The 15,809-nt window shown below is 38.4% G+C and overlaps 1 protein-coding gene across 1 annotated transcript in view; it reads right to left on the reverse strand.

The window, feature by feature from the left end:
• Positions 1–15,809, reverse strand: part of pdlim7 (PDZ and LIM domain 7) — a 37,142-nt gene that overhangs the window by 7,590 nt on the left and 13,743 nt on the right. Inside the window, exons 3-8 of the mRNA XM_023329075.1 lie at positions 15,105–15,256; positions 12,545–12,564; positions 6,773–6,791; positions 4,974–5,116; positions 4,539–4,575; positions 2,790–2,885 (exon numbers count right to left, since the gene is read on the reverse strand). Of these exons, the coding sequence (XP_023184843.1) occupies positions 2,790–2,885; positions 4,539–4,575; positions 4,974–5,116; positions 6,773–6,791; positions 12,545–12,564; positions 15,105–15,256 (467 nt within the window). The remainder of the gene's footprint in view (positions 1–2,789; positions 2,886–4,538; positions 4,576–4,973; positions 5,117–6,772; positions 6,792–12,544; positions 12,565–15,104; positions 15,257–15,809) is intronic.

A 15,809-nucleotide genomic window follows, 5' to 3' on the forward strand; every position in this document is an offset into this window, starting at 1 on the left:
GTATTGATTGTTCTGCTTATGAATCCAAAAAAAACAACAACACGAACTTCAGACAAAAAAGATTGTGCAACTTCTGGGAGAGGTGGGAGAAGCTGCAAGATTTCTTACTAGTTTTATGGCCGGAAATGGAGAAAACATAATGCTCTGGTTGGAAGGAAAAACCTTCTCCAAACTGCGTGTTTTTAATAATAAAGGAAGTTGAATCTCAGATGTCTGGAGAAATAAGATGGCTGACAGTGGAGAGGTTCAGGAAGGTAAGACCTTCTGGCTGAGAAAAATACAGGCGAACAAAGCAAAAGGAAGGCAGAATGAGAGGGATCTCTGGTGGCCAGGTTAAATGAAGGGCAGCGCCTCTTACAGAGTGTTTGGCACGCAGACCCTGGGTCAGCCGGCCTTTACTCCGCACACTGATGGACTGCGCCTTCTGGGACCCAACCTAACCACTCACAAAGCCACGTCCTGGTCAAACCGCACTGACCTTGGTTTACTCTTCCCTGTCTGGTTGCCCTACATGGCAACAGGCCAGTTTCACACAACTTTAGGAGGTTTTGTTAGTTGCGCTTCTCTAAGTGAAGGTCAGAGGTGCAAATTGTTCAACATCCTTGATGGCGGGTTTCTCCCACCTTGAGCGACCTGGATTGTGTTTTCGTGACATTTCCGCAGCCTTCGAAATCCCCCACGATTCTCCTCCCGTCAGCAAAAGGTGCGATGTGAAGCAGGTGCCTTTTTACTGCATCGGAGATCTTTTTCCCCTCCAAAGTGCAACGTTTACTTTCACACGTCGTTCTGCCTCTTACACCTGGGATATCACATTCACCTCCGTTGTCTAGCTTGCTCTCCTCTGGGATTCACCGACCAGATCGATGTGAAAAATAAATAAATAAATTACTGGAGTTTGTTGGCAGCTCAGCATCTGGCAGCAAAAGATGACTTTTTGATGTTTTCTAAGGAACTATATAGACCCTGACAAGTCTTTCTTTTGTAATGGAGCTCTACAATATTGTGAGTGTAGGAAAGACAAACAGGGCAGAGAGGAGAAGCAAAAGATCATCAAATATTTGCCAAAATGTTTGGCTTTTCTACAATTTCTCCTTTGTAGGGCACTTAATCTCAGAAGACCAACATTTTTTTAAATACTGACATTTATGATGTGTCTCTTTGTTTTTTGGTCAAATGCCTTCAACTTTTTAAATATTTCACATTTACATTTATTCATTACAAACAAAGATTTTTTAATAAAGTGTAACCCTGGTTTTGAACCTTGACCCCAAAGCATATGCATATGTTAGACCTAGTTAATGTCCAGACCTAAATCTGAGATGCACTGGAACAACATGTATGTTTTACCTTAACTTGGTTACTGGTTTTAGGTTCCAACAACAAATAAAGTTTCTCAACCATATTTACAGATGCTAACCAGAGATAAACATTAGGGCCTTACCTAGGGAAAAGCTGTTTACAACATATAATAACAGAGCTGAAAAATTACCTGTTTATATAGCTTCTTCATTAACAAGGACTCCTTTTGAACTATGACAATTAACGCCCTACCTCCACAGCTCTTTCTGGCCTCAGAGAGCTGGTTAGTTAGCCAGCAGTCGCCAACAACAATTATCATCTTTCAGATAAAACTTATTCATAAAACATTTAGGGTTCCCAACACCACCAAACTGTCACACATTTACCTTTACTGGTTCACAGCAAATGTGCATTTTAATGCATTCACAGATGATTTTGACATAGCTTTAGTGAAAATGTATAATTTCACTCCCCCTGAATAAGCTACTAGTTTTCTATTATATCTTTACACCTGAGCTAAATAAGGGGAGACTGACGTGTTGTTTATATGCGAATGCTGCAAGAACACTAAAGCACAGAGGTAACTTTCATGTAAATAGTCCTGTTGATCTGTTTATTATTACGTTCTGAATGCCTGTAAGTGTTTATTTTGAGGAACAGCAGAGGAGAAGAAGCTGAATTCCCTCACAGCTCACCTCTGACCCGAACGAGTATGTATTATTTGATGTGTGTGCCCATTTGTTGCTTTTATGCCTGAATGCACAACAATTTTCTCTTGCGGGAAATAAAAATAAGCTGCGAATGCTGATCTCAAAGAACACCACCCATTAAATCAGGAACACATAAAAACTGGGACGCTTCTACATAATTCTGTCAGCCATGGAAAAACTGAGAGAAAAAAAGTGTCTATCAAGTGATGTATCCCGAGTTCAAACAATAAGAACAAGATGGGGGGGAAAAAGGACAGAGAAACAGAAGATCTTTTTTTCATAGATTTTTTTATGTTTTAGTTATTAGTGATAACAGCAGGAGGAAAAAAAACAAAGCACAATTTTTTTTGCTTTTCTTTCTTGAAGCTTGATGAGAAGATGAGATGAGTAATGAAAACTTATAGATGACTGTAAACATGCAAAGAAAGAGACATATCTAAGCCCCAGACATGTAATAGGAGTTCCATCTTCGCACCAGTTTACTCCCAGCAATGCAGTGAAATAGTAACTCATCAAGTCGGAAATTCAAAAATAGACTTTCCCTCGAAGGCTCAGAATGCAAGGCTCCACTTTGGACTTTATCATCTAAACTTTGTTTCTTTTTTGGTTTCATTTTTTTTTTTCTGTTTCCACAAACTTCCTTATTTGTTTTTTCACCCCATGCGTATGTGAAAGGTGAATTCGCAAACCACTAATTGACAGTTGTATTAATCTTCGCCGTCTTTGTGGTGTGGCTATCGTGAGCAGGTTCCGTCTCCGGGGGACTCCTGGCGCGTCGCTCAGACTTTGATATTGAGGGCGCGAGCGGACCTGTCGTGGTGCCAGTCTCTCAGACGGGCGTAACGAGGACTCTGAATCTCAGTGAGGAACTTTTCCCTGACCGGAGGCAACACAGATACAAAAAACGGAGAGACAGACAAGGAGGAAATGGAGTGAAGGAGAGAAAATGAATAAAACACAATAGCAGAAAGTGGAGTAAAGTGAATGAATTGACAAGATGACAGATTAGAGGAAAAATAACAGGCAAGAAAGGCTACACTGCAAAATAATATAAAAGATTTGCAGAGCAAATATTGTGTCATAATGTGTTTGAAATGTTCTTTTGAGATGCCAAATATTCAGATAAAGTTGAATTAAATTAAACTGTCTGGATTTTAGATATTAAGTTATATAGTCCCCATCAGAAAGCAGCGTTTTTAGGTCAAAACTTTACATTTTTAATTAAATATATTGCGTCATCTAATCAAACAGAGGGAAAACCTCTGTAAAAAACATAATTATGCATACTTCTGATTACTTTCCCAATATGTTTTCAGGAATCGATACCCTGTGCCAAGTGCCTCTCCTTTTGTAAATTCTTGTTAAGCTTCTTCAAATGCATGCATGAAACGATGCAGAACAATTATTTAGCTGCTTAGGAGTTCCCCATAAGACTGTGTCAGCAGCCTTTACAGCATGAAGAGTCCTTTTTGCCCGAGGTCCAGCAACGTAAAATATGCTTGAGGTCACAAAATCACATGGTCCTCCAACAAAAGATAAATCTCTACCAAAACAAATTAGTCCCAATTTTTATGCTAAAGACTTGTCACTTTTTCTCTTTGCTTCAGTTTTTCCTGCCCCAGGGGGACAAAGAAGCTAAAATCAAAATTTTTTCCCTCATTACTTTGATATTTTAAGACATTACTCACTCAGACTTTTTCATTTTTGGCCAGAGCCATTAAGAGCCACTGCAGAGGCCCCGAAGAGCCACTTGCAGCTCAGCATCAGGTTGCAGAGCCCTGCCTCAAAGCCTCTTTAGGATTATTACAAATATCGACATTTGTTATTAAAGCATTACTGCCAAGAGTGCAGAATCTCCTGAAATTACATCAACTTTCGAGACATTCTTCAGCTTGAGTACCATCAATAGTATTCCCAAGGTTTTCTAAATAAGTTTGGTTTTGCACCACAATACAAGTTGATCACTGTTATAATCAAATGGAGCCCATCACAATTAATTATTACCGCCACTGATGATCCTACTTCACTTTCAAATTATCCTTCTACTTCAACCAATCACGGATGTTTAATACTTGATCATTCCAATCAATCAAAACAACTAAATTACTATTTTCAGGTTTTTCAGTTGTTTATGAAAAACAACATTACAGGAAGAATTTTTAAAAGTGCCATCTCTTCCTATTTGCAGTCTGCATGCAGCTAAAAATGCTTTCAATTCAAATAATATTAGATTTGCTAAGACTTGAGAATGTAAAATATGCCAATGAACAATTTACTTGCAAAAACAAATGGTTTCGGTCTACATTAAGCAACATACCAGACTCTGTTCTGAATAGCACACCTTTTACAAGTGTCAAAGGATAATGCATGCACAACGCTCATGCCACCTCAAGCAGCCAAATCAGACTGAGCTACTAATGGAAGATTTAAAACTAGAGATGCGTTTAAAGCAAAACGCCTGGATGAAAGCTTTTGCAAAACAAACCAGTGCACAAACACAAATAGTCATGACTGCGATCAGGAGTTTACCTTGACCTCTTCATATTCTCATCATCTGGGTCCTGCACTGAGAGATCCAGGAAAGATAAAGATATCAGACAGGGCTGCTTTTTAAGGAAATACTCACCTACTCTTTGTTTTATTCAAAGTAGTCATAAAGATGAATAAGACGCTATGCTTTCCACTGTTTTCTCCCATTTTTCTAGCCGACATGTCAGGGAACTGACAGATGTAAGGAAATGTGTTCATAGCTTCCACTGTAGACATCTGGAAATCAGTAAAAAATGGACAAAGCTGCCATCTACCTTCCTGTGTCACTCACTCATCTGTCACCCTCACTGAGAGCCTCTATGATCAGATCACGTCAAATTGGCAGCAACCTCCCTCCTACATGTGATCTCCTCTTCCCCTTCACACCCCGACCTATCCGACTGTCCTGTCCGCCCGGCTCAGGCTGTGACTTACTGAAGTCGGTGCCTGTGAGCTGGGCCAGGATGCGGAAGGAGCGAGACTGGGTGGTGCCGGTGCGGGGCTGCCAGTCCTCGGTGTCCTCGATCAGCCTCTTCTTGCTGCGGTCATTGGGGATAAAACAGGGCACGTTCTCCACCCTGAGGCCGTGCCTGCACACACAGGCAGCAGCAGCAGGAGCAAACAGCAGGCATGGTTAACACCACCCCGTCTGAACAGACCCACACCATGCAGCCATTTATGCAAAGATCTGCTTTGCACGCTAGGGCTCACATTGCTTCAAAAAGCAGATAGCCTCATCTTACAGAAAAAAAATATAATATACTAAAGGTTTTATTTTTGATAAACAACTTCAGAAGCTGCATAAGAAGCTTTTTTTCCCCTTTCAATCATCTTTCTAACATAGCTCTAGGTTAACTGTAGCCTACATTCATCAACGAGCAAGACGAGGAGAGAGGATGAATGCTCACTAATGAATTGCCATCTCCATTCTGTAAACCAATGCACCAAAGAGCATCTGCTGCTCGCTATCTTTTCATAAACAACCTGATCATAATAAGCTACTGAGCAGACAAACCAGCCTGCATGCAGCTGCCTCTTACTTGGACTGCTGGTATATATCATCATAATAAGTGGCTTCGCCCCTGTGGAACAGACCAGAAAACAAATAAGGACACAAAACGGGAGAAGAGTAAATGGTATGTGATTTGATAGATCAAGAGCTGAAGTTAAAATGAAGTTTATTTCCCTTTCTCCTAAAAACAACAGAAATAAAGGAAGAAATTATTCATATTTACAATGTGTATGTTTTCAGAGGGAATAATCTGGTATTGATCAGTTAGTTAACATGATGACTCAATACTCCCGTCTCTCACTTCTGATGTTTGTCATGGCGCTTCGCGTGGTTAAGTGGCGCAGTTGATGAGGGTCATGACCCTTTTATTGTAAAGTCATAATCATGGGCATAAATGCCAGATTAATTTAGATCTCTTAAAGGTTTATATGAAATGTTCTTGAGCCAGGGTTGAATGATGAAACAAAAACAAGCTCAATTGATTTAAAACAAAAATAGAATTCAGTTTCAATTTATTGTGGATTTTCTTCCAATTAAAAGGAGAAATCTTACACATACGTTCTCAAAAAGATACATGCACCCAGACTTTTATTATAATTGTCCAATAGCGGGTTGTTACTGGATGCTTTTTGTGGCCAAGTTAGAGAACATTTATTCAAATATTAGTGAGGGTGCTCAAATATTTAAGCATGTATGAATAGTACTGACCCTATACGGTTTAGAGAAATTTTATTTTGTTTACTTTATGTTTTTTGTGTAATCAGTCCATAATGTTTGCGTCTTCTAAATAAAATGAACTGCTAAATATGCCAACCGAAATACAAAAGGAATCTTAACAACTCAAACAAAACTTTAGAAGCTATTTACATTGATCCAAACTGGTAATACAAATGCAAACTTTCTTTTGTACAGGACTGTAAAAATCCAAAGAAGTATACTAACTTGTCAAGGACTTCCATCTGTGAAGTTAAAAGAAAGGAGGAAAACACAAAGTGAGAGAAAGAGGTCAGAGCTCGGCTTGAGGGAAAGGGAGGAAAAAGAAACAGAACATGTCAATATGTGACGAAGGCCAAACACAGCAGAAGATATGCAGATAGCACGCGAGAAGTGACACGAGACATGCTGTTATTGTCAACAAGCTCAGAGAGAGAAGGACAGCATTGTTTGTCAAATCATCTGCTGTCACTCTGACCCAGAATGAGTCAGAAGACTGGCACAAAACCTTTGGCTGCGCTGCTCCTCTTGTCCCCTTTTGCTTTTCACGGGGATGCAAATTGATGTTTCTGCCAAGGAAAAACAAAAAAACCCTCCTCTGCCTAATTTCCGTGCCGCAGTAGTTAGTCAAATCTTTGTTGTACTCCAAACCCCCGTGAATAATGATAAATGCCACAGCAGTGACACATGATGTTGGTGTAATCTCCGCAGAGGAAAATAAATCACAAAATCTGTCTTTGCGCTCCTAACCTGTGTACATTACACATTCCATTTGCACTCATCCAAATTCTGTGGAGAATATCTTAAGAAAAACTATCACTAATTATTGCAGTTACACATAATTTTCAAACTCTGTATTCAGTCTATTTGCAGTGTGCAAATAAAGCTCTGTGAGAAGTCAGAGTTTATGAGTAGGGCTAAATAAAGAGACAGACCATATTTCAATAGCAGCTACAAGCAGAGCACCACCATTACCCAAATTACTAGAAGCGGCCAATCCTTTCCTTGAAGACTCTTCAATGCCACGCAGCCACTTTTAGAATTGGTTAGAATTTGAGTTTATTCTTCTAAGTATCCTTGAAAACTATTCGGGAGAGAGTAAATGTAGCTGAACAGGAAAAAATGCTTCAAGGAATTTAGTTTCTTTGATAAGGAGAACAAATATGACGTTGAAGGACAGATTGTTTCACTTGCCTGTTACCAACGTCTGTCTTCTTGGTATGTCCATTTTGTTTTACAAGTACTTTAACTTGTTCTGAAAGTCTGCCTACCTGAATACGTATGTACATGCAGTCTTACGAATAAGAACATGCGTCAGTCTTAACATTAACACAGTGAGATTCTGCTCTTGAATGAATTTATATTAAAGGGAGGGGTATGATGTAAAATCTACATTTTTGATCTTTGTATCATTTTATAATGTCAATCCCTCATCAAAAGCATACCTGGAGTGTTGCTTGGATTTTTTGATGCATGCTTGAGAAACAGACTAAAAACAGCAGCAATTAACTGGAGTTGCAAGTCTGTTGAGCTCATCATACAAACTACTTTTCAGTCCACAGCTCCCAAGAAATGGATGTAAACAGCATCATGGAGAAGCACTGTTGTACTGAAGGTGTAGTGTAAGAAAGAGAAGAAGCTTCTTAAAGAAACAGAGGCCCAATTTCAAGACCACAGAGGTGATATCAATTTTTTTAAGTCATGTTGGATGTATACAGTACTTTCAACTGAAGGTAACATAGTTACTTGATCTGCTAAGGCATGGCACCACATGCCTGGAAAATACATGATTAAGTCTTTGTGCATGTCTTTACCAATGGTGCCAATAAATATAGATTGTGCTTCCAATAGACCACTGATTCAATTTCTGATGGGTTTTGTAAGGTTTTGCCATTAATCAACAATAAGGAAGCCAAAGTATATACAATCATTTGCAGTGAATGTAAAGCAGACTACACAGTCATACAAATATGACTCATGGCCTCCATCCATATTTTAGGTTAAATCTGCTTTTTGTCTTCGCTGTAAGGATGTATTAAATGGAGCATATTCCAGCTCAGTGCAGCAAGTGGCAATAAAACTCCAAGGCTATCAATCTAAAGCACATTCAATGTTTGCCATCTGGTGGCAAACTTATTACGTTGAGTTGAGCAGTGAGTCAGCATACATTAGCTGTGTTTATCTACTCTAATGTTTTTTACATGGTGACATAATTTTGGCAGTACACAGCAGCAGTGACTGAACTACATTCTCCTCGATACTGAAGGAGTTACTTTCTCTTTTTAATGAGACGCCAGAATAATGAGACTTCAAGAACATCGTAAAAAAACCACATTAGTCACATTGCAGCTCTGAAGGTAACTGCGCTCATTTTTCCACCTACCCATTCTGAGGTTGCTGCGTGCTGGCGAGGCCTGGCGAGTGCGCGGTGTTAAGCTTAGGTGTGTAGGCCACAGGTTTAATAAGGGGTCCTGAGTTAGTGCTAGCACCACCGGCTGTAAATGGCCTCGCCATCTTGTTAATGGTTGTGCTTGGGGCAAAGGAGTACTTTGGCGGAGCAGAAGCCGAGGAAAGCGAGTCCTGCGTGGGTGTGGGAGAGGGAGACAATGCAGCACAGGGCACAACATGCAGTTAGACATTTGACACGCACAAAATAAAAACAACAAAAAAAAAAAAAAGGTCTGCTCTTGCACAATCCCATCAAGTTTTTTTTTTCAGTCTCTTAGCAAATGATTAGAGTGTACTCCAGCTGCAGCAGCAGCAGCTCTGTCAGAGCCTGCAGGCTTTTCTCCACACAGACAGAAGGAGCGCTTAAGAAGTGCGGACACTGCTATTTTATTTGTGTTGGCTGTCAGCCAAGAACTGGCCAAAGTAATCTGCTGCTGCAGTTGAAATGAAAATGCTCAAAGTGAGAATGTGTCATGTATAACCATCATCTCTCACTAATGAGATTTCTAACTGAACATTATGTGTGGAGTACTGAACGCCTACTAAAACGGAACATTGACTGTTTGTTTGTATGTGCCAGCTGCTTTACCAACACAGAGCGGTTCATGACTCCATTGTGCTATGAAAAGTGCAATCAGTTGGTCAAAGTAGCTGCCAAAAGACCTCACAAAGAGACTGAATGAATCAATACTTATTCAGGTGTCGGGGATTGTGCAAGGTGTGACAATCGAAACTACAGTCGTTATATAGTCGCAAGCACTTGGTCCTCACTCGCTGAGGTTTGGGTAATGCACCGTGATGGACAATGCAGGTGATTCAGATTCATTTAAACACAAAGTGACATATTACAGCCTTTAATCCAAGGGCGAGTAAAGATTACAGGAAGTTTCCCATTTAAAAATGCTCCATGCCATTACAAGCCATCCAGGAGTTCACAAAGGAGTCAGCTCACTGTTAAAGATAAACATGTTCTTACCTTCCTCTCTTCACCTCCTTTAAGAGCTCTAAGGAAAAAAGAAGAGAACAAAAGAAATCAAGATGTTAGTCTTTCTTCGACTCTTGCGTTGATCAGCATTAACATGAACTGCACTGAAAGCTGACTTGAATAACATAATAAAATCAAATATTCTGCAAGTAAAAGAACTTTAAAGTATTCACTTAAAAGTTGTTGTAGTTAAAAATGCTATGACAGGATCACAGTAGAAGATCAGACTCCATATGAATCATTGAATTGCTCAAGTGAAATTACACAAATGACAAAATCTGAACAAAGTTAAGCCATGTTAATTTGAAACATTAAAAATATAGGTCCTGCTGGAGGAACTTTTGATAATGACATGCAGGAAATAGGAATTATACATTTGCCTTAGTGTTTTATCGTTTTTTCTAAAGCTTAATATTATATTTAAATTGCAATTGGAGGTGAAGATTTAAAAAGGTCTAATCTCAAATGAAAGTGGAAAATCTGGTTGATAAACAAAAGTGATTGAAAGGCTTCTCCTTCTCCCAATTAGTTTTACAAGAAAAGCCCACAAACTGTTTAATCCTCTGGAGTCTGTGCAACTTGATTCAATCTAAACCAGAAATGTCACAACATTAACAACAATATGCTTCAGTACAGAAGTTGTTACTGAAATTAGCTACTTAGTATCTGAAAGGTGTTTATGAATGAACACAGAACAAAACAGCTGTGAAAAGCCAAGCAATTTATTCAGGCTCATACAGCAGAGAGCCAGACGTCAGGCCATTTACTCCTGAATTGCTGGCAGACTTTTGGAAAGAAGGGAGTTAAATAAAAGTGTCAATACAAACAAGGCTAATCATGAATCATGATTCTAAAAATCACTTAAGCTGTTATCTCCCGATACTTTGCTATAAAATAGTAAAACCTGGTTGAATGATGACTGCTCCCTCTTTCAGTGACATTGCCTCTTTACAACTAATAACCACTTATAGTACAAAGGCTTAAAAGACAATGGTGATAAGTTTTAGTTCTTACAGAGAAATCAAGAGTGGTTCAAATCAGCATCGGCAAGTCAAATGTTTTCAAACACAAAGATCGGAAAGGTGCCATAAATGTCATACTTGTACATCTCTGAAGTCAACATCTTACTAGGATGATATAAGTCATGATTAGGATTATAAAAATTGGCAAGGAAAACTCAATCTAAAGTCCTTCAGAAAATGCAATTTAATACCAATTTAACACTGAAAATCTAAAAATTTAAAGGGGATTTATTCCTAATCTAATGTATGTATTAACATTTCTTTCCACATTAAACTTTGAGCCACACATTGCACTTAGTTCTACAACAAAACTATCATCCAAATTTAAATGCAACACAAAGCCGTAACCAAGTTAAACCGCCCCTTATTGTTTCAGACTGGAGTCTCTCAGCAACCTACAAATGACACTTCCTGTGACAATAAGGAATGACTAACAGTTCCTGTCATTACCTGCTCAACCACCGAGGGCACAGAGTTATAAAGGATGACAACAGAGCTGAAAAGGACAGAGAGGCAGAGGAAAGTATAGGTCTATATTTATGGAAGCCACAATTTGATGAGTCAAATGTTATGAGGAATATCAGGAATGTGTATGATTGCTGTCTTGTGGCTGCGTTTATTCTGGCTCAGAGATATGTGTGCGATTAAATCACTGTTTCTCGGAAGAAATTCGTTTTCCCCAGCTGACTCTGACCTGCGTTGGATCTGAATGTGAAAACGGCATGAGATCATTCTCTAACTCATTTCACGGATCACTAATTTCAGTTGATGCATACTTGGCTTTCAGGCTGATGTTAGATAAAGTCAGAAATTTCACTGCAAAGAACTCCCCAATGACACCGTAATCAACCCTGCACACATCACAAACAATTCAACCACATCCCAATGGGCCAGTCGCAGACGCCTAAAAGTATGACCCTAATGTTTTCTTGGAGATGCTGCGTGATTCAATTTCTCTGCACCAAAGAGCCTATAGTTTAAACCATAACCACAAAATGATTATTGGTACTGAAGAAAATGAGTTACTAAACTAAACAGAATATCTCTCATCGCCATGCAGCTGTTCTCCCATCTCAACATAAAACAACAGTGGATGTGAGCCAAGATGCAAATAAATAGAAAAACTGACAACAGCTCCTCTCTGAAAATAACATTTGCTTTGCTTTCAGCATAACAACAATAGGTCGGGGTGAGATAAACAGGAAACCTGGGATTTATAGGAGAAGAATCAGTGGTGCAAAAAAGACAGGAGGAAGGCTGTGAAATGTTTACAAAAACTTGACTCCATAAGGAGATGAGAAATGGAGGGGGCAAACCACAGACTGGAGCAAAAATATAGCTGGTGTGAAGAACACTTATTAAGGTCAATCAAAACCATTTTACCATAAAGTGAAGATTAAAAAGAAGACATAAATTAAACAAGGAGAGTTTCCTTTAACATTCCAGGAGTGGGATAAAAGAGGCATTTATTTAAGAAAAAAATTCAAGAGCTTTTAAATTTTTATGATCATTCATATTTTATTTAACTCCAAAAATTAAACCAATTTCCCTCTTACTCATTTAAAGGAGTTTGGTTGGTGAAGGCTGAAGACACAAGAAGAAGTCAATTGGTGACTGGAATAGGCCAATTTACAACTTGGTCTACTTATTGTAGATCTATGTACTGTATGTATTGTGCACTACCATGCAAAAAAAACCCAAAAGGTAATTTTGCCTTATATTAACATCCTCTGTGCTGAGCTTTAGAGATAAATCATATAAAATTGCTAGTAGCCTCGAATGCTGTAAATGATACCCTACAAGTCAGAACCACCAAATATCAAACTACTCTGTACGGTTTGGGCTCTGCTGCTGTCTGGAAAGACTTGAAATACCCTGCAGCAGTTCTCTCAAACTAAGTGAATAAAAAAATAAAAAAAGACATGTAACAATTTAAAAGCAGAGTCTCCTGGCAGGCAACAATGAGGTGAACGAGATAACAAAGCTTTACTCCTATTACTTATAAAGGATAAAAAAAAAAAGAAAATCAAAACGAGTCCCGCGGCAGCAGCAAGCTCAGCTTTATTACTTCGAAAGTCGATATCTTCTTTTATATTGAAGGTGCTTGGGCCTTGAATGATTACATTTCATCTTTCTCTGAGACTAAAATCTTTTTCCCCCCTATAATTAAGCTACTGATTAAACATTTTTGTATTCCTGACACTTTGTCAGAATTTCTGGCAAGACTTATGTGAGCAGGTATAAGTGCTGCCCGTAGGAGGCCTATTCAGTACTGATTAAAAGATTTCATTGTTTTAGTCCGAGGAAAGTTTCCTTTCTTCTGACATTTTGAAGTTCAGACAACTGACTCCTTTGAGAAGAAGTTATTTTTATCAGAAAAAGGTGACTGGAATACATCCATCCAAATTCGTATACTAGTGCTGTATTTGCTACCTTACAGACTTATAGCTGTTTTTTTTTTTTTTTGTCACATTTAAATATTTTACAGTATAAGATATATTAAGAAAAGAGTATGAAAACCTGCGTAAATACAAAATGCAGCGCTCAAATTATTTAATTTAACTGGAACAAGCTATTCAAACCAATCCAGTCTTGGTTGACAAACATTACCTTGCCCTTGTTAAATCAAGAATAATATATATATATTTTAAATCACTTAATATAACCTGTATGAATCATGTATTAAATGTAATTGGGTAACATTTTTTGATTCAGTTTCATCCAAGCCTGATTACTGCCTGACCCGTACAATCAGGAAATCTCTTTAATCAGCGGTGTCCAGCTCCAGTCCTCAAGAGTTGGTTTCCTGCAGGGTTTGGATGAGTCTCTGCTCCAATACAGCTCAGTGAAACAGCTGAATTATTTCCTTTGCATATTACCTAGCTCTGCAGACCTGCTAATGAGTCATTCAATTGATTCAGGTTAGTTTTATCAGGGCAGCATTTAAGACATGAAGGTCACCAGCCCTTGAGGACAGACTTTGGACACCACTGTCTGAAATAGGAGTTGTAATACAGCATTTAATATGCCTTGATCTAAAGAAATTCAAGAACAGATGAGAAACAAAGTCTCTGACATCTGGATACAAAGTTACTTCTCAGACTTAACTACTGAAGCAAACCAGAGTGATGAACTAATCTACCAAAACTAATCAAAGAGATCATCAATGGCTGATTCTGGAGGTCACAACAGAAACCAGAACATCTAAACTCCTTCACTTGCCTTAAAGTCCATCTTCCTGATTCAACAATAAAACTGAGATTGGGTAAATATGGCAACAATTGAAGAGTTCTAGAGAAAAAAGCACAGCTGGCCAAAAACGAACAGGAAGACCCGTCTCACAGTTGCCAAAAACATCTTATGATCATCAGGACTTTGAGGAAAATAATATGTGGACTGATGAGACAAGCATGGAACATTCTGGAATCACCTCACATCTGGTAAAAAGAAGAGAATTTCAGAAAAAGAGCCAACGGTCAACCATGGTGGTGGCAGTCTAATGCTCTGGGGCTGCTTTAGCACACGGACAACTTGCTGCAATTGATGGGACCCGTTTTCTTGCAGAAATCCTGAAGGACAATTATCCAGCTATCATTTTGTGACCTTAAGTCCTACTGCACTTCAGTTATGCAGTAGGATAATAACCCAAAACACAGCAGCAAGTCCATCTCAGAATGGCTAAAAAAGGAAAAAGCATAACGCTTTTAGGGTTATGCTTATGGGTGGTAAAACCATTGTCTGGACTTAAATCCAATTGAGATTTGGTGTGATGACTTTAAAACAGGCTGTTAATAGTCGAAAAACCTCCAATTAAATTTTTATGTAGGGTCATGTTGGTTTGGAAAGCTTTTTCCAACTAATGTATGAACCTCGAAAACAGATTTTCAATGAATTAAGGTCATGTTTGTCTGAAAATAAATTTTTTAATTATCTGAAACTCTTAAGAGCAACTCAGAACTGAAAACATTACGTTTGTAAAAAGGCAAATAATTTGTCACAGTATTGGAAAGTTACAGAAAATCCTTTGAAAAAATGTATTTGATCATTTGGCTACTAATTACAAAAAAAACTTCAAAAAACATCAAAAGTTAAAAGCACCTCAGGCAAGAACTTGTTTTGTCAAGATTGGACTGGAAATTAAAGGTAAAACGCTTGTTGAAATAAAATAAAACTAAAGCTATAGCTAAACCTTGGAGAAATGGATAGTGGACTGAAATGACAATGTGTCTTGCAAACAGTCTGGGAACAATTTCAACGGTCTTGATGGGATCTAATTTTGTCTAAATGAAAATGAAGGAGGCCATACGCTCTGTGGCGGTTTCTGCTGCTGTGTGCATGAGATAAAATTAGCACTTTGTTGCATCATGAGCTGCCAGACGACCTACCTGCTGAGGGTGAGGGTAAGGGAGTCTGTTGCTGCTCTAATCTTGTTTTGTGCTTCCACGTGGGTCATATCCTCGGCATTGGCGTCACAGATGGAGACCACCCAGTCTCCCACCCCGACTCCGGCCTGAGCTGCCTTTCCACCCGGTGTAAGCTGGAGGAAAACAACAATTTAGTTCGAGAGGGTTATCAGAGCAGGTATAACAGGAAATTACAGTGATCACTCAGGGGAATAAAAACAAAAAACTGCTTGGATGAAGAGAAAGGTGGAGCTTTTGTGGCTGCAAAGATCACGCTGTTGATTACAATATAATTAGCTTGTAAAATGAGCATAAGGTACAAGAAAAAAAACAACTTAAAATGAAAGTTATACTACATTTTCAAAAAAAATTGAATGCTTCCTTTTTATATTTCAGAACTGGTAAAACACAGATTATAGCTTTAAAAGGATCATCCAGCTGAGAACAGCTTGTTAAAGGTTTAACCTTTACCTGCAGATATACTAACTACTTAAAACATTTCCACACGATTAATCTTCAAAAAGTCTAAACTTTCACTTTATCGCATCATTGCAAGAACATTCTATAGTGTGTTTTTTTTTTTTTACTATACTGAAAATAAAAATGTTTGGGTTATTGTACAGTTAATATGTATTAACTTAGTCTTTAATAAAAAAAATAATTTAAAGTACTAAATGAATTATATTG

Source organism: Xiphophorus maculatus, chromosome 23 (genome assembly GCF_002775205.1).
Source record: "Xiphophorus maculatus strain JP 163 A chromosome 23, X_maculatus-5.0-male, whole genome shotgun sequence".
Taxonomy (NCBI): Eukaryota; Metazoa; Chordata; class Actinopteri; order Cyprinodontiformes; family Poeciliidae; genus Xiphophorus; species Xiphophorus maculatus.